Below are 26,525 nucleotides of genomic sequence, written 5' to 3' on the forward strand. Positions count from 1 at the left end.
ACGGAAACCTACAGGAGGAGAAGGAAGAGGAGGAGGAGGAGGGAGAAAAGTAGAAAGAGAAGAATGAAAAGAAAAGGAATAATTAAAAAATGGAAGCAGAAAAGTAGAGACGAAACACACACACACACACACACACACACACACACACACACACACACACACACACACACACACACACACACACCTCCTTCTCCCTCTATCTCCCTCCTATCCTCTCACATTCCCTCAGCATCCATTCCTTCACCTCCTCCTCCTCCTCCTCCTCCTTCTTCTCCCCCCCCCCCCTCCCCGTTTCCTTACGGCCGCCATTTTGGGTGGCGCGTCCTGCCCAGAGGCAAGAGACACCCACTTCAATATTTATCTCCTGTTTCCGGCGGGGGGAGGAGGAGGAGGAGGAGGAGGAGGAGGAGGGGGAGAAGGTATGCGGGAGGGAGGGAGTCTGGTTAGCGAGGGACAAAGCGTGAAGAGAGAGAGAGAGAGAGAGAGAGAGAGAGAGAGAGAGAGAGAGAGAGAGAGAGAGAGAGAGAGAGAGAGAGAGAGAGAGAGAGAGAGAGAGAGAGAGAGAGAGAGAGAGAGAGAGAGAGAGAGAGAGAGAGAGAGAGAGAGAGAGAGAGAGAGAGAGAGAGAGAGAGAGAGTGTAAATAGTTTCATTTTCATTTGTTTAACTTTAAGAATATCAATCGTTTTTTCCTCTCTCGGTATCTATCTATCTATCTATCTATCTATCTATCTATCAATCTATCAATCTATCTTCCTATCTATCGGTATATCTATTTATCTATATCTGTCTATCTATGAATATATTTTATTTTATATCATCTATCTATAAACCTAAAAATCAAGCCATCGTAAAAAATATAAACTCCTTAAACACTAGTAATCCCACAACATTTAAATATAAATAATAAAAAAAAACTTCCCCCAAAACCTACATTCCAATAAGTCTCTCCTAAAAAATAAAAAAATGCAGAAAGAAAACGAAAAGAAAACGCAAAAAAAAAATGAGGCAAACAGAAAATTGAAAGAAAACGAACATCAAAGAAAACGAGCCAGGGAATGCGAAAGTTTTAAGTAATTCTGAAATAATTGTGTGTCTGCGTTCCTCCGCCAATTAGCATGAATAATACAGCCAATATTCCCTCACAATGGCGGACAGGGAAGGGAGGGAAGGGAGGAAGGGAAGGGAGGGAAGAGGGTTGTATGGAGGGAGGAGAGGAAAGGAGGATGAAACTGGGAGAAGAAAGAAGAGAAAGAGAAGGGAACGGAGGAAAAGGTGAAGGGAAAGTAAGAGAAGGGAAGAAAAACGAAGGGAAGAGTAAGGAAGGGAAGGGACAGAGGAGTAGGAGAGAAGAGCAGGGACGGGAGGGAGGAAGAAGGGAGGGGAGAAAGAGAGGTACGTGAAGGGAAGAAAAGACTAGGAAAAGGAGAGTAAGAAAAGGAAAAAGAGACAAAAGGAAGGGAAGGGAAGAGTAGGAAATGAAAGGAAAAGAGAAGGAAAAGAAAGGGAAGGGACAAGGGGACGGAAAGAGAAGAGAAAGGAATGGAAGGAAATGAGAGGAAAGATATGGAAGAAAAAAAAGGAAAAGGAAGGAGGGAGAAAAAGGATAAATAAGAAAATGGAGGAGGAGGAGGAGGAGGAGGAGGAGGAGGAGAAGAAAGAACAAAAAGAATAAGAAGATGCAAAAGATGAAATATAAATAATCAGAGAGAGAGAGAGAGAGAGAGAGAGAGAGAGAGAGAGAGAGAGAGAGAGAGAGAGAGAGAGAGAGAGAGAGAGAGAGAGAGAGAGAGAGAGAGAGAGAGAGAGAGAGAGAGAGAGAGAGAGAGAGAGAGAGAGAAGGGGGAGGGGGGTTTGGTACTTCAGGTTAATGGGTAAGGTAATGCTTCTCCGACACCCAGCAGGCCCCCCTCCAGCGTCACCCCCCTCCCCCCCTCCCCCTCTCTTCTTTTTCTTCCCCCAACATGTGTCCGCAGGGAAGAGGTGTGGAGGAGGAGGAGGAGGAGGAGGAGGAGGAGGTGAGGAAGGAGTGGGCGGGGAAAAGATAGGCGTGAGAACCACCACCACCACCACCACCCATCACCACCAAACACACACACACACACACACACACACACACACACACACACACACACACACACACCACTAACCAACTCCCCCTCCTCCTCCTTTCCCTTCATTTTCTTTTTTTTTTTTTGCCTTAATTTTCTTCTTTTACCTTCCCTTCATTTCTTGTCATTTCCATTCCCTTTCTTTTTCTTCCCTTCCCTTCCTTTCCCCTCCTTTCCTTTTCTATCTTCCTCTTTTTTTAATTTTCTTTCTTTCCTTCGTTCCTTTCCCTTACCTGTCTTTCTTTCCTTTCTTTCCCTTCCATTCCCATACCTTCAATCCGTTCCCTTCATTTCCTTTCCTTCCATTCCATTCCATTCACCTTTCCTTCCTTCATTTCCCTTTACATTAACTTCCCATCCATTTCCTCACTTTCTCTTTCCCTTCCCTCTCCTCCTCTCTCTACACCTCCTACAACCACCACCCACCCACCCGCACCACAAAGAGGCCAGTAAAACCATTAATCACACGCTAAAGAACCACACTCGGGGCCAAGGTGACACAATTTAGGGCCTCGGAACTAACCCGCAGAGAAGGAGAAGAAGGGACTGATACACACGCGAACAAGGCGCTTGGGAGACCACGAAAGAAACAACCGCAGGACACCCACACGAGAACAAGTAAAGGGAAGGACATGGGCTGGTAAAATACACTTCGGTTGACCCTGAAATGCATATAGATTTAGCCCCGGTTTCCCTGGTGCTCCACTTGAACAAGGTTGCTGAAATTAATGTTGACTGAAGATCTGGGCAGCATGTGGGTAATCTTCTGCCACTCGGAGATTGTTGAAAATTGTTAGCGTGCTTCGGTGGGACTCGAACCTATAATAGGTCCTCGGGCTCACCACGCCCGCACGCTGACCACTCGGCCACCGCCTCCCCTCTGAGGGGCAGATAAGGTGAACCAGTTCGAGAGGGAGCCACTATGAACTTACGTAAGCCACAGAGATTCTTAACTCAGCACCACTATAGAAAACACTGGCCAGCCTTACAGTCTATGCAGGCAGAAACGTGGCTACTTACACGTGGCTACTTACTTCCCTACAAGGAGAGCCATGCAGATCGGGACCCCGCTCTCTATTTACCCGCCGTAATAAACACACTACCGAGAGATCCCTAACTCAGAGCCACTCCAATAAAGAGACGAGTCCATGAGCCTTTACCTCACTGCGCCACATATGCATAGACTGATAAGGAGCGAGAGGGAGAGAGAGAAAGGGGGAGAGAGGGAAGGAGGGAGGGAGGGAGAGCTGGTGAGAGGGTGAGGGTGAGGAAAGAATGAAATGGCAAGGAAGGGAAGGGAAAAGAGAAGAAGGAGGGGGAAAGAGGAAATAATAATGAGAGGAGAAAGCTTGGAAGTTGTATAGGAAGCCGAGTGATTGAGAGAGAGAGAGAGAGAGAGAGAGAGAGAGAGAGAGAGAGAGAGAGAGAGAGAGAGAGAGAGAGAGAGAGAGAGAGAGAGAGAGAGAGAGAGAGAGAGAGAGAGAGAGAGAGAGAGAGAGAGAGAGAGAGAGAGAGAGAGAGAGAGAGAGAGAGAGAGAGAGAGAGAATTATGATCCCCCCCCTCCCTCAGCTAAAAGCATATACATAATCACCAAGGCTCTAAACTGCTAGTAATTCGCCCCTTCCATTACTTGCCCTTCACTTCCTTTTCCTTCCTTTTCCTATACTTTCTTTCTTTCCCTTCACTTTCTTTCCCTTCACTTTTCTTTCATATCCTTCTTTCCTTCCTTTCCGCTTTGCTTCTCTTACGCTAGCATCTATTTCCCTATTCATCGCTTCCCTTTCCCTCCCGCTTCTCATACCCTAGCATTTCCTTCCCTATTCTTCCTTTTCCTTCCCTTCCTTCCCCTTCCTCAGTCGCTTCCCATACATTTCATTCCCACCCCTCCCCTTCCCTTCACTTCCCTTCCTTTTCCTTCCCTTCCTTTTCCTTTCCTTCCCTTCCTTCCCGTTCCTCAGTCTATTCCCTTACCTTTCATTCCCTCCCCTTCCCTTCCTTTTCCTTCCTTTCTCTTCCCACCTTTACTTAACTTCTCTACCCCCCACCCCTTTCGTTCCCTGTCCATCTCTTCCCTACCCTGTCCTGTCCCTGTCTCTTCCCTTCCCTTCCCTTCCCTCCCCCTCTTCCAAGCGACCAGGTGAAACGAGGTCATTAGATGTCATTGAGAAGTCGTTAGCGAGGGAGATGGGAGATAGAGGACCGAGGGAAAGGGGGGAGGTCAACAGGTAGGAGGAGGAGGAGGAGGAGGAGGAGGAGTCAGGAGATCATGAATGCATACGAAAACAACTCACACACACACACACACACACACACACACACACACACACACACACACACACACACAGAGGCCAGTGCTTATAAGGGTTCCAAAAGCAAACTTATATATGCTACTAAATCGGGATACATTCCTAAGACGGTTCAATATTTTTTTTTCCTAAGCACAGACTTGGCACAATCGAAGTTAATAATTATTTTTCTTTAACTTTTTCAACTCGTTTTTTTTTTGTGCGACGAAAAAAAATGGAAATAAAACAGTAAAGCAAACATTGGCGTAAGTAAACACACACGAGAAACACATGAAACAGATCTATGTGTTTGTTTATCTGTATTTGTTTGTCTGCCTGTCTGTCTGTATGTATGTAGGCCTGTCTGTCTGTTTCTATGTCTATATAATAATAATAATAATAATAATAATAATAATAATAATAATAATAATAATAATAATAATAATAATAATAATAATAATAATAATAATAATAATAATAATAATAATAATTTTATTTCGCCCAGCGGCATACATATAAAAAAAAGGACAAGTAAACGAACGAGATGTGTGTTCACCTCAAAATCTGTCTATTTCTGTCTGCCTGTCTGTCTGTTTTTGTGTGTGTTTGTGTGTGTATACTCGTATATGCATGTATGAGGTGGGGGAGGAGGAGAAGAGACAGGGGGGACAGGAGGGGAAAGGGGGAGGGAAAGAAGGAAAGGGACGGGGGTAGGGGGGGGGGAAAGTGGCCTCAAGCTGACAAAATGGACAGTCCTGGTGATTTGTCGGTCATTATTCCTGGCGGGGGGTGAGAGGGCTCGAGGGTGGTGGTGGTGGTGGTGGTGGTAAGGGGGGTGTAGGTATAGCAAAGAGACTGGGAGGTCGGCCGCTTCCCGCTGTTCCTCGGCCAGAAGGGACAATCCTAGCCATTTGTCCGCCGCTAAATGTCGTGAGGAGGTGTGGGTGTGTGGGGAAGGGTGTGGGGGAGGGGGAGGGAGGGAGGCGTGTGTGGTGGGAGGGGGGAGATGTAGGAGGTGTGTGTGTGTGTGTGTGTGTGTGTGTGTGTGTGTGTGTGTGTGTGTGTGTGTGTGTGTGTGTGTGTGTGTGTGTGTGTGTTCTTATTCATATTTTTCTTATTTTCTTTTTCTTTTATTATTCTTATTTTCTTTCTCTTATTATTATTTATATTATCTTTATTTCTTTTCTTATTTTTTTTCCTCCTCCCCTATCTCCTCCTTCTCCTCTTCCTCCTTCTCCTCCTCCCCCCTCTTCCTTTTCTTTCTCCTAGTCTTCCTCCTGCAACTCTTCCTCCTCCTGTCTCTCATAGTCTTCCTCCTCCTCCTCCTCCTCCTCCTCCTCCTCCTCCTCCTCCTCCTGTCGGCGTGTCATCGCGGGGTGAGGTCCAAGAAGCTCATTTTCAGAGCAACTTGTTATTATAATCTAAATTACATCAGTCCTTAGGAAGAGAGGAAGGGAGGGAGGGAGGGAGCGATAGAGGGAGAGGGAGGGAGAGAGGGAAGGAAAGGGGAGAAAAGTTTAGGAGGTGAAGAGGAACAATGCAAAGAGAAGGAAGAAAAGGAGGAGGAGGAAGAGGAAGAAGATGATGAACAAGAACAGAACAAGAACTAGAAAGAGAAGAAGAGAAAAAATGGAGGGGGAGGTAGAGAGAAAAGGGGAGGGAGGAGGGGAAGGAGAGAGAGGAAGGGAGGGAGAGAAGGAGGGAAGAAACGAATACGAAAGTGGATAAAGAGAAGAAAGAGGAGAAGGAGGAGGAGGAGGAGGAGGAGGAGCAGGAGGAGAAATAATCAGTCGAACAAGAACAAAAGCAGAAAAAGATAAAGAAAAAATATAAAAAAGAAGAAAAGAAAGAAAATGGAGACGGAGGTGGAAATCAATAAGAGGAGGAGGCGGAGGAGGAGGAGGAGCAGGAGGAGGAGGCGACAGGTAACAATTATCGGTGTCTGGCTGATTGGTTTACACTAATTAAAGGAGAAGAGAATCACTGGTTAAGTTAATGCCCTCCCGCACCTACTGAGTGAAGGGGGGAGGAGGAGGAGGAGGAGGAGGAGGAAGAGAAGGAGGAGCAGGAGGTGAAAAGTACGGGGAAGGAGAGAGAAGAGGAAAGGGAAGAGAGGGAAGGGGAAAGAGAGGACAGGGAAGATTTTAGGGAAGAAGGGAAGTGGAAGGTGTTTGGAGGAAGGGGAAGGGAGGAATGAGAGGGAAGAGAATGGGAAAGAGAGGAAAAGAAAAAGGGAGAAGAAAAGAAATGGCTTAGAAAAGGAGGGACGGAAAATTGAAAAAGGAGGAAATTTCAAGGTTTAGGAAGAAGGGAAAAAAGGGAAGATAAAGGAGAGGCAAAGGAGAGGAAGGAGGAGGTCTAGAGAAGTAGAGGGAAAAGATGGATCGGGAAGGTCAAAGGTCATAAGATGGAGATAAGATGGAGAAGAGAGAAAGAGGGAGAAAAAGAAAGCAAGGTGTGGGGAAGGAAAGAAAAAGGAAGGGGAAGCAAGGCAGAGGAATGGAAGGAACAGGAAGGAGGAGAGAGAGAGAGAGAGAGAGAGAGAGAGAAAGAGAAATAGAGAGAGAGAGAGAGAGAGAGAGAGAGAGAGAGAGAGAGAGAGAGAGAGAGAGAGAGAGAGAGAGAGAGAGAGAGAGAGAGAGAGAAAAGAAAGAAAGAGAAGAAAGAGAGAGAGAGAGAGAAAGAAAAGGGAGTGAGGGGGGAAGGGGGCAGCTAATAATATACCAGTTAATGATTTTTCACACACACACACACACACACACACACACACACACACACACACACACACACACACACACACACACACACAAGGGGGGGGGGGGGAGGAAAGGGCCATCAGATCCTAACAATACCTGATAAATATTTTGATCGCCCGCCCACTTTTCCCTCCTTGTTTCCTCCTCTTTCCTCCTCCTCCTCCTCCTCCTCCTCTCCCTTCCTACCCTTCTCTCTTGTCTGGCCTCTTGGGAGCACCTGGCCGTGAAATAAAGGAAGGAAGAAAGGAAGGAAGGAGGGAAGGAAGGAAGGAAGGAAGGAAGGAAGGAAAGGAAGGGAAGGAAGGGAAGGGAGGAAAGAAGGAATGAAGGAGGAAAGAAACGTAATAAATGAATGAATGAATGGGTGAATAATGACAGGAGGGAAGAAAGGAAGGAAGGAAGGAAGGAAGAAAGGAGGGAAGGAAGGAAGGAAGGAAAGAAGGTACTAACATTTTCTATATTTAATTATTTTCATAGTTATTATTTTTATTTTTGCTACAATTTATGAGAATCACCATGAACCACTATCACCACCACCACCACCACCACTACAACCCCTCCCCCCCCTCAACACTACATACAACAAACACCAGCTACCACAATCACTTCCCAAGCTTCCACAACCACATCAATATCACCACAACTTCTAACCCTCACCACACCACCAAAACTATCACCACCACCACCACCGCCTAAGAACTCTCACCACACCGATATACCAATACCATCACCAACACCATTATATAGCGACCCCAATGCAAGCCACCACAACAACCATCAACCATTCCACCATCACCACAACCCAACCACAAACTATATATACCCTTCTCGAACCCACCCACCCCTCCCCCCTTACCACCACCACCACCACCACCATCACACCCCCTCCCTAACCCTCCCTCCTTTCACCCCTCGCACCCGACCGCCGTCAATCACGCGGAAATAGGGATAATAAAGTGTAGTAAATCACGCCGGCGCAAAAAATTCATCTCGTCCGCCTTTCCTCGTCTTGACTGGCGGGCGGCGACTGTCGGACATAGCTGAGAGGGAGAGATTGCGATCAGCTGATTCTTGTTTACATCACGAGTGACAAGTCTGACGCGAGGAGGAGGGGGAGGGAAGGATGAGGGGAAGGGAGGAAAGGAGAAGGGGTAGAGAGAGAAGAGGGAACAGACAGGAGAAAGAACACGGGGCGAAGGAGGAGAGGAAGAGGGGGACGAGGGGAAGGGAGGAAAGGGGAAGAGTAGAGAGGAAAAGGAATAGACAGGAAGAGAACGAGGAGAGAGAAGGGGAGAGGAATAGGAGAGGAAGAGTAGGGAAGAAAGGTGAAGGGTGGAGAGAGAGAAGTGAGACAAGATGATGAAGGGGGAAGGAAAAGGAGAAGGAAAAATTGATGTGGGCTTAGGAATGGAGAGGTGAGGAGGAGGAGGGGAGTAAGAGGAAGAAGGGAAGGGAGGAAGAAGATATAGGAGTAAGGCAAGTGGGCTTAAAAAAAAAAAGAGGAAGAGGAGAAAGAGGAAAGAGAAAGAGGGATAAAGAGAAAGAGAGAGAGAGAGAGAGAGAGAGAGAGAGAGAGAGAGAGAGAGAGAGAGAGAGAGAGAGAGAGAGAGAGAGAGAGAGAGAGAGAGAGAGAGAGAGAGAGAGAGAGAGAGAGAGAGAGAGAGAGAGAGAGAGAGAGAGAGAGAGAGAGACTATATTCAATCTACTCCATATTGATTTATTTCCCTCTATCTATTTATATCCCCAGCTCCCTCTTCTTCCCCATCATCTTTATCCTCCTACTCCTCATCCACCTCCTTCATCTCCTCCCATCTCTCCTACTCCCTCCTCCGCCTTCTCTTCTTCTCTTCCTCCTTCTTTTCTTTCCACCAACATCCTCATCCTCATCCACATCATCATCATCGAACTACCAAACCCTCCCCATCATTTTCATCCTCATCATCATCACCACCACCTTCGTCATCAAGCCCCTAACCGCCACCCTCTCCTTTCCTCCCCCGCAGCGGTGTAAGGAGAAGCTCAACACTCTGGCCATCAGCGTCATGAACCAGTGGCCCGGCGTGCGGCTGCGGGTCACGGAGGCCTGGGACGAGGACCTTCACCACTCCCCCAACAGCCTACACTACGAGGGCCGCGCCGTAGACATCACCACCTCCGATAAGGTTAGTGTGGGTGAGTGAGTGTGAAAGAGTGAGTGAGAGAGAGTGTGAGTGTGAGAAAGGATGAGTGAGGGTGGGTGGGTGAGTGAGTGAGTGTGTATTTGGGAGAGAGAGAGAGAGAGAGAGAGAGAGAGAGAGAGAGAGAGAGAGAGAGAGAGAGAGAGAGAGAGAGAGAGAGAGAGAGAGAGAGAGAGAGAGAGAGAGAGAGAGAGAGAGAGAGAGAGAGAGAGAGAGAGAGAGAGAGCAATTGAAGCAGGATAACTGTGTGTGTGTGTGTGTGTGTGTGTAAACGAGAATAGAGCAAGGTTAGTGTATGTCTGTATGAATGTGCATGTATAACCAAAAGAAAACAAGATAACTAACGATCAAAACAACAAATAACAACAACAGTAACAACAACAACAACAACAACAACAACAACAACAACAACAACAACAACAACAACAGCCAAATAATCAATACTGAGTTGGATATGGAAGAAAACAATTAGCCCTTCCTCTTAACATTTCTTTCCCCGCTCATAACCTGAACATCGGTAACGCCCATTATCACTAGACCCATCGAGGGAGGCTTTATGTAGAACTGGGTCGTGGGTGATGAATGGGAGTCGTGGTGGTGGTAGTGGTGGGGGTAGGGGTGGTGCTAGTTGTAGTAGTAGTAGTAGTAGTAGTAGTAGTAGTAGTAGTTGTTTTTGTTGTTGTTGTTGTTGTTGTTGTTGTTGTTGTCGTTGTAGCAGTAGTAGTAGTAGTAGTATAAGTAGTTGTGGTGGTGGTGAATCAGTCAATCAATTAGGCAGTCAGTCAGTCAGCCAGTTAGTAGACAGACAATCAGTCAATTCATTTATAAGTTAGTCCGTTAGTCAGTCAGTCATTTTGTTATAAAGATCGATAAGTAAACAGACACTTAATCGGTCAGTTAGTCAGTTACCGCGCCAAACAGTCAGGTACTTAGTCAGTCAGTCAGTCAGTCTTGTTAGATAAATAGATAGATAGTTAGTTACTTGGTCATTTTGAAGGCTAGTTAGTCAGGCAATGAGTTATCTACATAGGCTGAAGGTTTATATATATAGTGAAGTACACGGCGCCTCTGAAATGGCCTGCCCGCCGCCTCGCTGCCTCGCTTAACTAACTAACTCTGGCCGGGGAACGAGAGCAATTATTCGGCTCATCGGGAGACAAAGAGAGATAGAAACCTGTGATTAATGGCCCCTTGGTGAAGCCTCTCGCACCACGCCGCCGCCGCAGCCGCCACACCCACCACCACCACCACCACCACTCCCTGTCTCTTCTGGTTCTCCCGAAGATGAATGTTGGTCCTAAAAAGAGTTGATTTATTTCGCAATTGAATAGGGAGAGTAATTATTTGTAGTCTTTGTGTTTATTCTTCGTTTTTCATGTATGTTCTTGTTCTGGTCTCTTTCTCTTTGCCAGTCTGTCTGTCTGTATCTTCTGTCTGTCTTGGTGTCGTGCTTTCGTCTGTCTGTGTTTGTGTCTGTCTGTCTGTCTGTAAGTATGTATATCTCTCTGTCTGTGTATATATGTCTATCTTCTGGTCTGTCTGTCTCTCTGTCTCGATATCTGTTTGTCCGTCTGTCTGTCTGTTGCTCTCTCTCTCTCTCTCTCTCCTCCCCCCTGCGTCTCCCTCATGAGTTAGGTGGTAATCACGGGGTCGCCATGTCATCCGCGTTGCTTTTGGAGCCGAAGTGCGAGTGTTGCCGAGACGTCCCCGACATTCTTGCGCGGCGGCCGATGTCAACAAATCGCTGCGTCACCTGGCCGAGTGTTATGACCAGGTGTATTGTTCTCCCCGCGGCCCTTCCTACCCACCGATACCCTACCTACCTACCTACCTACCTACCTAGCTACTGCCGCCGCCGAGTTCCCTGCCGCTACTGCCACTCTAATGCATCTTTTGCCTCTACTACTAATACTAATGCTAATGCTGATGCTAATTCTAATACTAATACTGATACTAATACTGCCCTTCTCCACCACTAACACTGCAATATATTTCTAATGTCATATCTACTATTTCTATCACCATCACCACCACCACTACTACTACTACTACTACTACTACTACTACTACTACTACTACCACTACCACTACCAGCATTCATCTTATCCACACTATGCACCGTTAAGATTTCTCTCTCTCTCTCTCCATCACATCATTAGCATCCCCACCACATCAGCTTGCCTCACCACCACTGTCATCACCCCAACACCTCCGCCATCATACCAATAACACCTCCCCCTCCTTCCTATATCCACCGTAACCTTTTCTATGCGTGTTCTAAGCTGATCATTCTTGTCATTCTAAGTCGTTCTGAGCTGTCATTCTTGTCTCCCCCGCAGGACCGCTCCAAGTACGGGATGTTAGCGCGCCTAGCAAGAGAGGCGGGCTTCGACTGGGTCTATTATGAGTCGAGGTCCCACGTGCACTGCTCCGTTAAGTCAGGTGAGTGGCGTGTGTGTGTGGGTGTAGGGGGGAGTTGTTCTTCAAGGTGTTACGTGTGTATGGCTATAGATAGAAGTGCAGAGTATCGGTATTGTGCTGCTGTGATTCCTAATGGATGGGTTTTCTTTAAGTTACTATATAGGTATTTGCGACTGCATGTAGCTGTTGTATTTTAAGGTGTTAAATGGAGCAAAATACGATAAAACATGCATCAGTTCATCTTATCTGAGGCACTGTCTCCTATGTTATGATGATGAATTATGACATATAGCTAATCATTCAACACAAGATTTTAATAAGTATATATTTATGATGGATTAGATTCGGTGCATAAATGCGTAAAAATTCGCATATAAATTCGGGAATACAAACACGTGTGAAAGATACAGGACTCAAACAGACCTTTTTTGTTGATACTTCCATTATAGATTCGATGTGATATAGGCTGCTTATGCTTACAATTCGGACACATTAACAAGCGTGAAAGATGTGAAATTCCAACAGGCTTCTTTTGTCGATGAGTTTTGCAAATACACAAAACATAACAGGAGTAAGAACAGCACGGCTATCCAACACTATATACCCTGGCAGTCTTTTCTTCTTTTCTTACATCGAAGGAGACAGACAGTTCAAAGGCAAAAAGAACGAGAAAAAGAGAAATCAAAAGCCCGCAAATCATTGTTCCCACACATAACAGGTATCGAAATCATGGGGGTCAGTTTAAATTAGAGAAGTGCTTTGATGATAATGTGTGATTGCCGCAAGAGATGAGAAAGCGTGAAGGGCAAAAAGAACGCGAAGAAGAGAAATCAAAAGCCACCAAATCACTGTTCCCACACAGATGAACTATCGAAATCATGGGGTTCAGCTTAAGTTAGACAAGTGCTTTGATGCTAACGTTTGATTGCCGCAGGAGATGAGAAAGCGTCAAGGACAAAAAGAACGCGAAGAAGAGAAATCAAAAGCCCGCAAATCACCGTTCCCACACAGATGAAGTATCGAAATCATTGGAGTCAGTTTAAGTTAGAGAAGTGCTTTGATGCAAACGTCTGATCGCTGCGGGAGATGAGAAAGCGTGAAGGGCAAAAAGAACGCGAAGAAGAGAAATCAAAAGCCAGCAAATCACTGTTCCCACACAGATGAAATATCGAAAACATGAGAGTCAGTTTAAAGTTAAAGAAGTGCTTTGATACAAACGTGGTATTGCTGCAGGAGATGAGAAATCGTAACTCGAGGACATTGCAGACGGGCTGTAATAACGTGATTGTGATTCCACTTTAATCTCCTCCTGCCCTCTTAACAACCTTCCTTGTCTTTCGAGTTCTTGCTCCAACGGGTCAGTGTAGGGTCGGGTCTTGGCTTACCTGAAGGGCTTTTTAACGTGTCCTGTCCCCCAGGTATCCCGACATTGACCGGATTGTAACGCACCTGATTCTAATCGCACTGTAACCCAATTTCGAGCAGAGTGTAATCTTGATCCAATTTGAACCCGATACTCCCGCCGGTGCAGAGAACAAAGGAGGCGAAGATTTCCATACAGGTGCCAGAAATCACAAACCTGGATATCTTAGTGAAGGGAGGGCTGGGGTTATGAGACTATGGTTAGCGGTATGCATGAGAACACACAGACAGATAGACAGACAGACGGATGGACAGAAAGACAGACAGTTACAGAGACAGACAAACAGACAGACAGACAGAAACACACACACACACACACACACACACACACACACACACACACACACACACACACACACACACACACACACACTCGTGGGGATAAATGTTATGTATACAAATGTGGTGAAGTGTTTAAATCTGGTCCTTGTCTTTCTCTTCCTTCCTCCTCCTCCTCCTCTTCCTCCTCCTCCTCCTCCTTCTCCTCCTCCTCCTCCCACACATTACAAGGGTCTTAAAATGCCTCCTCTACCACGTTACATTGACTCCTCTTTTCCTCCTCCTCCTCCTCCTCCTCCTCTTCCTCCTCCTCCTCCTCCTCTCAAAGAAGCCCGCGATCCTACACACACACACACACACACACACACACACACACACACACACACACACACACACACACACACACACCATATTTTTCTTTCCCTCCCGTCTTGCTGTTTCTTTTACTCTTTTCTTTGTTTCATTATATTCCTTAATAAGTAACTTCTTTCCTTCCTTCTTTCCTCACTTTTTTTTTTACCAATTCACTCAAGCTTCTCATTTTTTTTATGTATGTATGTATGTATGTATGTGTTCTTCTAGTTATGTTTTTCTTTTTTTTCTTTATTATGTCATTTTTTCCTCTATTTTCATGTCATTGAAAGTATATCCTCTTTTCCCCTCCCCCCCTCTCTCTCTCTCTCTCTCTCTCTCTCTCTCTCTGAAGCTGTATTTCCCTCAAGCCATTATCTCTCCTAACCAAACCATCCTCTCTCTCTCTCTCTCTCTCCCTCCCTGCGTGGCTGGCTGGCCGGCTTGTTAACAATGAGGCAAGTAATGGTTGGGCCGCCACCTTGTAATAGTGAACGGGATGATAGAATAAAATGAGCATCTTGTGGGTTGCCTCCCCTTCCGCGCCGCCCTTCACACGTTCCCATAATGCTTCGTCTGTTCCAAAGCCCGAACCTCCTCCTCCTCCTCTTCTTTTTCTTCCTCCTCCTTCCCCTCCTCCTCCTCCTCCTCCTCCTCTAGACCCTTCCACCACCACTATTACCCCTACCTCTACTCCTCCTACCCTTCCTCACCTCCCACCTCCACCACCTCCACCATCACCTACTCTTACCACCAGTATTACTACCATCACCACCTCCTCCTCCTCCTCCTCCTCCTCCTCAGACCACACTCAACTAGCTACTACTCCTCTCTACCACTACTACTACTACTACTACTACCACTACTACTTCTACTACTACTACTACTACTACTACCCACTCATACCACCAGTACTACAACTATCTCCACCTCCACCACCACCTCCGCTTCCTCCTCCTCCTCCTCTTCCTCTTCCTCCTCCTCCTCCTCCTCCTCCTCTCAGACACAGCTTCCCATACCTATCTCCTCTTGCTGTTCCTCTCACTCTCTCTTCCTCCTCCTCCACCCCCTCCACACACACACACACACACACACACACACACACACACACACACACACACTGCAGCAGACATGGATCCTTTCATTGAGACTACATGTGTGTGTGTGTGTGTGTGTGTGTGTGTGTGTGTGTGTGAAGAGAAGGAGAGATGGATGGATGGATAAGAATGAGAGAGAGAGAGAGAGAACTAGGAAAGGAAAAAGAGAGAGGAAAGGAAAAGGGAAGGAGAAGGTATAAAAGTAAGAGATGAAGGGAGGAAGAATGGAGGGAGAAATAAAGGGAGATAAGAGAGAGAAACAGAGAAGGCGTAGGAGGGAGACAGGTAAGAAGGAGAAAGAGAAGAAGTCGAAGAAGGTGGAGGAGGAGGAGGCAGGTAAGGTAAGGTAAGGAGAAAGAGGAGGAGGAGGAAGAGAAGAACGGGGTAGGAGAGGCGAGGCGGTACGGGGATGGGGAAGGAGTAGAGGAGGTCCAGGTGAACGATAGCCTCTGAGACCAAGTTCGCTCCTCAAGAGATTCTAACTAGCGATATGTCAGTCACCTTGGCTGGCTCTCGGGTGGTCCGTGCGTGTGGCGGGGAGAGAGAGAGAGAGAGGGGGCGAGGGAGCGAGCGAGAGAGAGGAAGGGTGAGAGAGAGGGAATGAGGAGAGAGGAAGAGTGGGTGAGAGAGAAGGGAGATAAGAGAGTAGAAAAAGGAAGAGAAAAATGAAAAACGAAGAAAGAAATATGGAATGGAAAGAGCAAGAGTGTAAAACTGAGAGAGAGAGAACGAGGAAGCGGGGGGGGGGAGAGAGAGAGAGAGAGAGAGAGAGAGAGAGAGAGAGAGAGAGAGAGAGAGAGAGAGAGAGAGAGAGAGAGAGAGAGAGAGAGAGAGAGAGAGAGAGAGAGAGTAGAAAATATGAAGAGAATGAAAAGAAGGAAAGAAAGGAGAAAACATGAAAGTCAGAATGCGAGAGAAAAAAGCAAGATCAACCACAAAGACTGATAACAAGGAACAAGAGAAAAAAATGAAGAAAAAATGGAACAAAAAGGAAAAAAAAAACTAGGAAGTCAGAATGAGAGGGAGAGCGAGAGAGTAAATAGAAATAATTAAAGACAGAGAAATAAGAGAAAGAATGAAGGAAAGAAGTAAGAATGAGAGAGAGACAGACACACAGGCAAACAGACAGACAGACAGACATAAAAACAGACTGAGAAACCCCCAGCCCGTGAAAGAGGTAAACAAGGAAATGGAGAAATAAGAATAAGAGATAAAGAAAGAGAGACTGAGAGAGAGAAAAACACACACACACACACACACACACACACACACACACACACACACACACACACACACACACACACACACAGACAGACAGACAAACAGACAGAGAAAGCCCCCGCCCGTGAGAGAGGTAAACAGGCCAAACAAAGCCGGGCCTCAGTAATGGGCTCGTAATGATGACGGCAAGACAGAGGCCGCCCGTCAGCCAACACTGTCCGTTTACCCTCAAAACACACCACCCGCACACACACACACACACACACACACACACACACACACACACACACAAGGGGGCACTAGGGAGAGGTTTTCATTGTGTCTGTCTTGCTTTTTTTCATATAGACACATATACTTTTTTTTATACATACATACATACATACAGACAGACAGACACACACACATTCTCTCTCTCTCTCTCTCTGCCAAGCTAATTAATTCACTCACACCACCCTACTCATTCTTCCTCTTCCTCTTCTTCCTCCTCCTCCTCCTCCTCCTCCTCGTAACCCTCCAAGCCACCACCACGTCGCTCCACTTAACCCATACCCCTCCTCCTCCTCCTCCTCCTCCTCCTCCTCCTCCTCCTTCTCCTCCTCCTGAAGCCCGTCGCTCCAGGTACTATCAGCGGCTTATCGCAAAAAACACTCCTCGGTGGACCAACTAACAGACACACCGATTATGTTCGCTATTAAGAGCTAATAAAACATATCGGTGGACCAGGGCGCCCCCGATCACACCCGATAACGCCGATGTAGGGGGTGATGGGAGGGGAGAAGGGGGAGGGGGAGAGGGAGAGAGGTGATAAAGGAAAGGGTGGGAAACGAAAGTAGAGGCTGTAGGAGGAGGAAAAGAAGGAGGAATGGTAGTAGTAGTAGTAGTAGTAGTAGTAGTAGTAGTAGTAGTAGTAGTAGTAGCAGCAGCAGCAGTAGTAGTAGTAGTAGTAGTAGTAGTGTTTAAGGAGTAAGGAACGAGGAAAGGGAGGGAGGGTAAAGAAAATGAGAGAGAGAGAGAGAGAGAGAGAGAGAGAGAGAGAGAGAGAGAGAGAGAGAGAGAGAGAGAGAGAGAGAGAGAGAGGAATGCAGCTCATGTTTTTACTTTACCATACTGTCCTTCCTCCCCACCCCCCCACCTCCTCACCACCACCTTGCACCACCACCTTGCACCACTATACCATTTCCATTCTATCCCTTCCTGTCCCTTTATTACCTCATCATCACCACCACCACCATCACCATCACCACCATCACCCTCATTGTACTTCCTCTCCAACTCTCTCTCTCTCTCTCTTTATCCACCCTACAACCAAAACGATCATATTTTATTTTTCTTTAGAGAGAGAGAGAGAGAGAGAGAGAGAGAGAGAGAGAGAGAGAGAGAGAGAGGTAGCTAATTAATCTCGAAACAGCACGGAGCAAACTCTTCGACGTCCATCTCGTGTTATCTGTCCAGTGGTGGTGGTGGTGACTTCCAATCCGTCTCTCTCTCTCTCTCTCTCTCTCTCTCTCTCTCTCTCTCTCTCTCTCTCTCTCTCTCTTTTTCATCTATTAATTTTCCCTACTTTTTCAACCTTTACACACACACACACACACACACACACACACACACACACACACACACACACACACACTCCACCCTCCACCTTCACACATTACCGCCACCCTCACCCCCCACACCCCCACGCACTCTCTTCCTTTCCTCCACCCCAACTTTTCCACTCCTCCCCTCCCTCCCCCCCTGAGTGGTTACCTGGACATAACTCCTCCAGGTAATCACTTGCGGCAACACGGGAGACACAGGTGAGACGCCCATTCATCACCTGGACAAGGGAGGGAAGGAGGGAAGGAGGGAAGGAGGGAGGGAAGGAGGGTTTGAGGGACGAGTGAAGGGAGGGAAAGTGATATCCAGTATGCAAAGAGGAACACGTATGGAGGTGGATGAAATGACGAAGGTGGATGGATGGATGGATTAAGGGAAGGGAAGGGAAGAGCAGAGATAGATAAGGAAATGACGAATGGTGATCGATGGATTAAGGGAAAGTGATGGATGTATTAAGGAAAGGGAAGGGAGGGGAGGGGAAGGGAAGGGGAGGGAACGGAAGGGAAGGGAAGGGATGGGAAAGAAAGGGAAGTGATCAGGTGAGAAAGAGAAGGGAGGAAAGGAATGGTAAGGGAAGGGTAGGGAAGGTAAGGGGTGAGGAAGGGAAGGGATGGGAAGGGAAGGGAAGGGAGGAGATGTGGTGAGGAAGGGAATTGAAGGGAAGGGGTGAGAAAAGAGAGAGGTAGAGAAGAGCATCTAGAGATAAGAAGGGAAAGATGGAGAGATAGTTCACTGAGTTTTTGTTCTTCCTATTAGTTAGTAAATATGGTCTGAATTTCGATAAAAGTATTCCATCATTTATATTTCTTATTATTTTCTTTTAATATCAGATATATTCAAAGAGTGTAGTCAATAAAGTAGATATTAAGAGAGAATCCTTTTGTCTTTCTATTTATATTTCTCTATCTATCTATCTATCAATGTTACAGTCAGTGCTACAGTCTTGCTTCACAACTTAAGAGTCCAACTAATTGAAAACAGCTTCCGCCTCTCACCCTCTCTCTCTGTTTCTCTCTCATGGAAATAACCCATCCACGTGAGAGAGGGGGAAGAGCAAGGAGAAGGGGAGGGGTGGGTAAGGGGCTCTGGAAATACCTGTAGGTGCGTCTAGGCAAGGGCAGGTGAGTAAGAGCGTTGACTCACCAGAAATACCGCGGCAGGAAATGGGGGGAATTTAATACGAAGCTAAAGTCGTAGGAGGAAGAGGTGGGCAGGTGGGTGGCAGGAGAAAAGTGAAAGTCTACGGAGATTTCTTGAAACTTTTCACACACCCAGGCAGATAAGCGCGCGTACACACACACACACACACACACACACACACACACACACACACACACACTTTCTTAATCTCCTTATTTTTTGTGTGTAGACGATTCTTTGAAAATACATCATACTTTAATTACGACGATATATATACGTACACTTTCTATCTATCTATCTATCTATTTATCTCATGCTTGTATAGCATCTAGCCCTTATTCCTTTACTATAAAGAGGAACTGCATGCGACAATGAGGTGATATTTTGCTCTACATTGATTCTTATTTACTAGCGCATTGAAACCTCCAAACATATCGAGAGTCCGACCGCCGCTGATGGTATAATAGAGTAGCTACTTTGATCCCTACTTACTGACGCATTGAAAATTCCAGCCCTATCGTGAGTGCTGCTGTTGATATGATTATAGATCCTTACTGACACATTGAAACTCCAGGTCTATAGTGAATGATGATAATGGTGGTAATAATAATAATAATAATAATAATAATAATAATAATAATAATAATAATAATAATAATAATAATAATAATATCTTTCACACCCATCCACCCACTCACACACACACACACACACACACACACACACACACATACACACACACACACACGGCCATGCTGCAGCCCTCCACCGCCGCGTGAGGTAGAGAAAATAAAGAAAATGAGAGAGAGAGAGAGAGAGAGAGAGAGAGAGAGGTGGCCACCCCTGACCCTCGCTGTCTCCCTGGATATTATGGCTGATTTGTGGCCCAGCGCCGAGGCCCGATTGGCTGTTCGTCGTGACCGCTGATTGGCCGCCCCGAAGCTCACATTCCCCGCGTGTCTGCCATTGGTCGAGGCGGCGAAGTGACATAACCGTTAAATAGTGAGCATTACAGGTATTAGCGAAGTGCTGGCGGGTCTCGAACCAAGGCCGGGGGGGGGGGGGGGCAGGGCAAGGAGTAGGGGCTGGGGTGGTGGTATAGGAGCCTGGACATAGGGGAGGGGGCAGTGGTGGGGGAGGTTGGGTTGTGGTAGGGGGAGTTTGGGTAGTGGTAGGGAGGAGAGGGAAGCCTAGGGGGAAGGGGAGGGGGAGTAGTGGTAGGGGAGAAGGGTGTAGTGGTAGGGGGTGGAGGAAGGGGAGGGGTTAGTGGTAGGGGGAGTTTGGGTAGTGGTAGAAAGGAGAGGGAACCCTGGGGGTAGGGGAGGAGGGGGTAGTGGTAGGGGAGAAGAGGGAAGTGGTAGGGGGTGGAGGAGGGGGAGGGGTTAGTGGTAGGGGGAGTTTGGGTAGTGGTAGGAGGGAAAGGAAAGCCTAGGGGGGAGGGGAGGGGGAGTAGTGGTAGGGGAGAAGAGGGAAGTGGTAGGGGGTGGAGGAGGGGGAGGGGTTAGTGGTAGGGGGAGTTTGGGTAGTGGTAGGGAGGAGAGGGAAGCCTGGGGGTAGGGGAGGGGGAGTAGTGGTAGGGGAAAAGGGAGTAGTGGTAGGGGGTGGAGGAGGGGGAGTGGTTAGTGGTAGGGTGAAGGGAGTAGTGGTAGTGGTCACTGTTGCCAGCACTAACACTACCCCTGTCTATCTCTCTCTCTTATTCTCCGTTACCATCCACTTAACTTGCTCTTTTTTTGCCTGCTTTTTTTCTCTTCTCTCTCTCTCTTATTATTTTTTTTCTCTCCTCCTCCTCCTCCTCCTCCTCTTCCCCTACTTTAATCTCCACCGTCTCCTCTTGACTCCTTTTTTTGCTTCCTCCACCGTTTTTCTCTCCTCTAATCTCTTCTCTTCCTTAATTCTTCTCTCCTCTCTTTTTTCTCTCATCTCTTCTCTTATCTCCTTTCCTCCCCGTTTTCTTCTCCTCTCAGTTTAATTTCCTGTCTTTTTTCTCCTTTATTTTCTCTCCACCATCCCCACACACCCCACCATCACCCAGTCACCACCACCACCACCACCACCGCCACCACCACCACCATCACCGTTACTAGTGCTACACAACCTTGAGGCACCAGAGACTGCACCGCGTCCCTGAGTGAATAGGTACCCGCGTGTGTGCGAATTAAAGGTCCAATGATGATGATGGTGAGGGAGGAGGAGGAGGTGGAGGAGAAGGAAGAGGAGGAAGAAAAGAGGGAGGTAGGAAGAAAAGGAAAGAATAGCTATTTACTTTTTCCTTTAAGGTAAGACTAAGCAGACCATGGGCTAATCACAAAAACAAGGAAAAAAATAACGCAAAAAACTCCGGCAAGAAGGAAAAGAACTCTCCGCTGTTCGTGAGGAGTGTCGCGGCCCAGCTAGTACTGAGAAGTTGCCGTTCTGTAAAGAATCCTAAATTAAGGTTTAGCTATCATCTCAGTGCCATTCTTTCCCTTACAGAGGAGTCTGCGGGCGGCAAGCTGGGCCGCTGCATCCTTGGCATTGGGTTTGCGTGATGCTTGTATGTACTTACTAAGGCACATGATCTCATTCAGCCTGTTTCCGTTACAGAGAAGTCAGCGGGCAGTAAGCTGGGCGGCTGCTTCCCGGGCCAGGGACAGGTGGTGACCCCCCAGGGCTCCACGCCCCTGCAGGCCGTGCGGGCGGGGGACCTGGTGCAGGTGATGCGTGAGGACGGCTCCCTAGCCTTCAGTCCCGTGCTGATGTTCCTGCACCGCGACCCACGCGTGTCCCGCGCCTTCCTGAGGCTCACAACGGCCAGCGGCACCACCCTCACCCTCACGCCCTCGCATCTTATCTTCCTGCTGGAGGCTGGCCTGGCCACGGCGGCGACGCCCACGGTGAGGGACGCCCTCCAGCAAGGCGGCGTGGTGCTGGCTGGCCGCGTGGAGGCCGGGGACTTCCTGCTGGTGGCGGGGGAGGGTGGCGTGACGCTGGAGAAGGTGGTGGGCGTCAGCTACCACATGGACGGAGGGGTGTTCGCGCCCCTGACGGCCGAGGGCACGCTGGTGGTGGACGGCGTGGTAGCCTCGTGCTACGCCGTCATCGACTCCCAGGCCATCGCGCACTGGGCCTTCCTGCCCGTGCGGCTGTACAACAACCTGCGGGAGGCGGTGCTCACAATGCTGCGGGCCATGGGCGGCCCGGTGCTGCCCTCCAAGGTGGACAACCCGACGTTCCGCAGAGGCAACAGCACAGCGGACAGTGTGCGGTGGCGGGAGGGCGAGGACACAGCCAACAGCCTGGGCGAGGGCGAGGCAGCGTTGCACATCCACTGGTACCCGCGGCTGCTGTACACCCTCGCCTCGTGGCTCCTCCCCGCCCACCTCGTCTACTCCTAGTGCCCGCCGCCCGCCGCCAGACTCTGCCCTACCCGCCCGCGCCCCAACCATGACGCCCCACGTGTTGCTACGAAGAATACGACGAACTCACCGCCGCCACCACCATGACAACCCACTGGTGCTGCCCTGGTGTGTGTGTGTGTGTGTGTGTGTGAGAGAGAGAGAGAGAGAGAGAGAGAGAGAGAGAGAGAGAGAGAGAGAGAGAGAGAGAGAGAGAGAGAAAAGCACAACACCTGCTCATACATGAACGTAGCCGCAGGTGGGGGGGGGAGAGAGAGAGAGAGAGAGAGAGAGAGAGAGAGAGAGAGAGAGACAAGCACACTCCCACCACCTAATTGAATATGTAAAGTGTTTATGTAAATGACTTCAAGGTGTGTGTGCATGTGTGTGTGTGTGTGTGTGTGTGTGTGTGTGTGTGTGTGTGTGTGTGTGATTTATCAGCCCCAAAATGAACAATGGTGGTGGTGATGGTAATGGTGGTGGTGGTGGAGGTGGTGAGGAATTTAAACGATTCTATGGGTACGTTCTGATGGTGGAGTGACTTGAAAACCACACGATGTATACCGCATGCAACCACTCAACCACAGAACGTATACATAGACCCCAACGACGATAAAAGAAGCAGTTGCGGCATGAGCAGAATCATCAGCAGCAGACAGCAGAAGTAGCAGAACCAGTAGTAGTAGTAGTAGTAGTAGTAGTAGTAGTAGTAGTAGTAGTTGTAGCAGCAGAAGAGGCTGACCGAGTGACCCGCTGCAGGAGTGTAGTGTTACGGACAATGGACCTGAGGGGCTACCAAGGACAGCTGAGGTCGAGGTCACTGTATGTGTAGCTAAGGTCAAGGAGGTGACGTGTGTGCATACCGTTGGCAGGACGATGAACGAAGTGAAAAAGAGGGAGAAAAATATGAAAAAAACTGAGACGGTGAAAAAAAAAGAAAGACGGTGATGAAAAATAATAGTAATAGTATGTGAAGAAGGAGAAAAAGGAGGAGGTTGGAGGAGGAGGAGGAGGAAGAAGAGAAGGAGAAGGAGGAGGAGGAGGAAGAGGAGGAGAAGAAGGAGGAAGTGTAAGTAAAACTGGAATAAAGAGAAGAATCTGTGTTCATGTAAACCTACGTGGACATGCTTGTGTACCTATAACTGTGCAGTGTGTGTGTGTGTGTGTGTGTGTGTGTGTGTGTGTGTGTGTGTGTGTGTGTGTGTGTGTGTGTGTGTGTGTGTGTGTGTGTGTGTGTGCCATAGCATATTCAACATCAGCTGTATTTGATGTACATAAAAAAAGCTCTTACCCTTTGTGTGTGTGTGTGTGTGTGTGTGTGTGTGTGTGTGTGGACGAGTACACGGCCAGTCATGAGTGACAACATTTCGCCAGCAACCTTCACGTGCCATAGCCCGAAAAATGGTCCTTTAATAGACGTGCTTAAATATGTGTTTCTATGCCCTCCCCCATCCCACCCCCGCATCCTCTCTCTCTCTCTCTCTCTCTCTCTCTCTCTCTCTCTCTCTCTCTCTCTCTCTCTCTCTCTCTCTCTCTCTCATTTATACTCATACACACATACACACACATATAATTCATTCACTTATTTAGTCTAACATATTCCTTACGCAACCACAACTAACAATCCCTCTCTTTATCTATCTATCAAGTCTATCTATCTGTCTATCTATCTATTTCACACCAGTTCATTTCCCCGCTCCCCCACTCTCCTCAGTTATCTGTGCGTGTGTGCTTGTTGTCGTTGTTGTTATTGTTGTTGTATATAGCCCGCCTAAATGTCTATATTGTAGCCCCCCCCCTTCCCCCCCATCAAGCCCCATCCCATGATGCTGTTGTAACTTATGCTGAAATAAACTATATGTGAGTCACGCCGTGTTGATTTATTTTCCCTCGAACCAAATGAATTACTGATTGCGACAGAAGGAAGGAAGTTAGGTAAGTAGGTAGGTAGGTAGGTAGGTAGGAAGGTAAGTAGGTAGGTAGGTAAGTATGTATTGATGCAAGGTGAGAATGAATGTAGGTAAAAGAAGGAAGGAAGGAAAGAAGGAAGGAAGGAAGAAAGGAGAAAGAAGGAGAAGGAAGGAAGGAAGGAAGGAGAAGGAAGGAAGGAAGGAAGGAAGGAAGGATTGACGGAAGGAAGGATTGAAGGAAAGAAAGAAGGAAGGAAGGAAATAAAGAAGGAATGAAAGAAAGAAAAACTGTAGGGACAAAGAGAAGGAAGAAATGAAGGATAGAATAAAGAAAGATAAAGAAAAAGAGGAAAACTAGGACAGAGGGAAGAAAGGAAGAAAGGGAGGAAGGAAAACTGAAGGGCAAAAGAAAGGAAGGAAGGAAGGAAGAAAGAAAGGAAAAAGAAGGAAGAAAGGGAGTTAGGAAGAACGGCAGGTGTGAAATGGGAAGCAAGAAGGAGGTAGGTATGAACACACACACACACACACACACACACACACACACACACACACACACACACACACACACACACACACACATTACTATTCCCTCCCCGTGAGACAGCCATTTTTGTCTCGTTACAGATTGCACGGCGGGAGGAGCGAATCCTTAATCTGCGCTTATTTATGTACTGGACGCTTTTTATTCGTTTCTAATTATCGTGTTGTGACCTTTTGCGTCGCCTTGCCCTGTACTACACAAGGAGGGACTGTGCTAAGGGAGACAAACAAATACTAAGGGAGAGAGTGCCATTTACACTCCCCTGGCAAACTTAAATTCACAACAGGAAGAGATCACAGAAAATAGGAAAATAAAGTGTAGATAGTTCACATCAGGAATAGGTCACATATAAATAGAAGAATAAAATGGATAATATTTATAAAGAAGAGATGCAGATTAAGAATAGTTTCATGCCCCTTTATAAACAGATAATCATCACTACAGAAAAAAATAGGAAAATAAAGTATATGTGTAAAGAGTTCACATCAGAAAAAGGTCACACAAAATATATAGAAGAATAAAATGGATAATATATATAAAAAGATGCAGATTAAGAACAGTTTATGCAATTTGCTTTTTTTACGCAGATAATCATCACCACCAAAATAAACAAGTGCAATACGAGACTTTAACTTGAATTTGTTGCAGGAAAAGCTGACAAAAAAATAGAGAAAAACAAAAATATATATAAATAGAGATGCAGCTCAAGAACGGCTTACACACCACACTCTTTTACGAAGATAATCCTCACCAAAAGAACAAAAAAGTGCAATACTATATTTAACCAGCCCAGAGAACGAGGACAAGCTATGATGATGAGGATGGTGATGATGGTAATGATGAGGAAGAGGAGGAGGAGGAGCATAATGGTGAAGATGATGATGATGTAAGGAATCGTGTGACTGGTGTATAAACAACTTGATACCATAAAACGAAGGATTGACGTTTTATTTATCGGTTCATCTAGCAATCATTTTTATCCTCTGCATTTTTATCACGTCCATCTGTCTGAGCTTACGAGATTGTCGAGGTGTTTATGAATATATATATTATGTGTGTGTGTGTGTGTGTGTGTGTGTGTGTGTGTGTGTGTGTGTGTGTGCGTTGTTATCATCATCAACCGCTATCATTCCTCAGCAGGATATATTTAGGCCTCTCCAACAGGTTTCAATTCGCCTCTGTCTTGTGCCTCTCGTTTCTGATTTCAATGTTACCGTTCCATATACTTATTAGTTTCATCACACTGTCTACAAAACGGCCTTTCCTTGGGTCTTCTATGTCAGTTATTTTCCAGTCTGTCATATACATTCCCCTCTATCTATCTATTATATATGAAACCGTTTAGTTCTGTTATTCTACGGTATTCAGACATTGGTAGACACATACAAGAAAGAGGCAAGAGTGATCATACTTTCAAATCTTAAGAAACTTCATTATTTACGATAACATCTGCTCAGCACCTCAGAGCATAAAGTTACAGAACAAACATAAAACATGAGAAACAAACACGAAGGTGCGAATAAACAACGCCACAGTGCAACAAGGTGTCGGGCGGGCGTGAGGGAGGCGAGGAGAGGCGTGTGACAGACTTTCCCGTGTGAGATACTCGTACACTATGTTTGTGAGTCTTGCAGGCGTGAGCACCGTTGCCAAACCCCGACCCAAATATTATCGCACTCAGTAAACATTTTTCTTTTTCTGTTTCTGACCCAAGGAATGGTCCCACCCACACAGGTAACGGTATTCAGTCAAAATCTATTTTCCATTGACTCTAGAAACGACTTCCCTCGTCTATATTCCCTCATTCCCAGCGGCTTGAACTCTTGAACTGAAATCAAG

The 26,525-nt window shown here is 46.9% G+C and overlaps 1 protein-coding gene across 1 annotated transcript in view; it reads left to right on the top strand.

The window, feature by feature from the left end:
• The window catches only part of LOC126998663 (indian hedgehog protein-like), a 100,484-nt gene extending 77,039 nt beyond the window's left edge, over nucleotides 1–23,445 (top strand). Inside the window, exons 2-4 of the mRNA XM_050860638.1 lie at nucleotides 9,155–9,313; nucleotides 11,668–11,770; nucleotides 21,445–23,445. Of these exons, the coding sequence (XP_050716595.1) occupies nucleotides 9,155–9,313; nucleotides 11,668–11,770; nucleotides 21,445–22,235 (1,053 nt within the window). The 3' untranslated portion in view covers nucleotides 22,236–23,445. The remainder of the gene's footprint in view (nucleotides 1–9,154; nucleotides 9,314–11,667; nucleotides 11,771–21,444) is intronic.
• The last annotated feature ends 3,080 nt before the right edge of the window (nucleotides 23,446–26,525 follow it).

Source organism: Eriocheir sinensis, chromosome 14 (assembly GCF_024679095.1).
Source record: "Eriocheir sinensis breed Jianghai 21 chromosome 14, ASM2467909v1, whole genome shotgun sequence".
NCBI classification, from domain to species: domain Eukaryota; kingdom Metazoa; phylum Arthropoda; class Malacostraca; order Decapoda; family Varunidae; genus Eriocheir; species Eriocheir sinensis.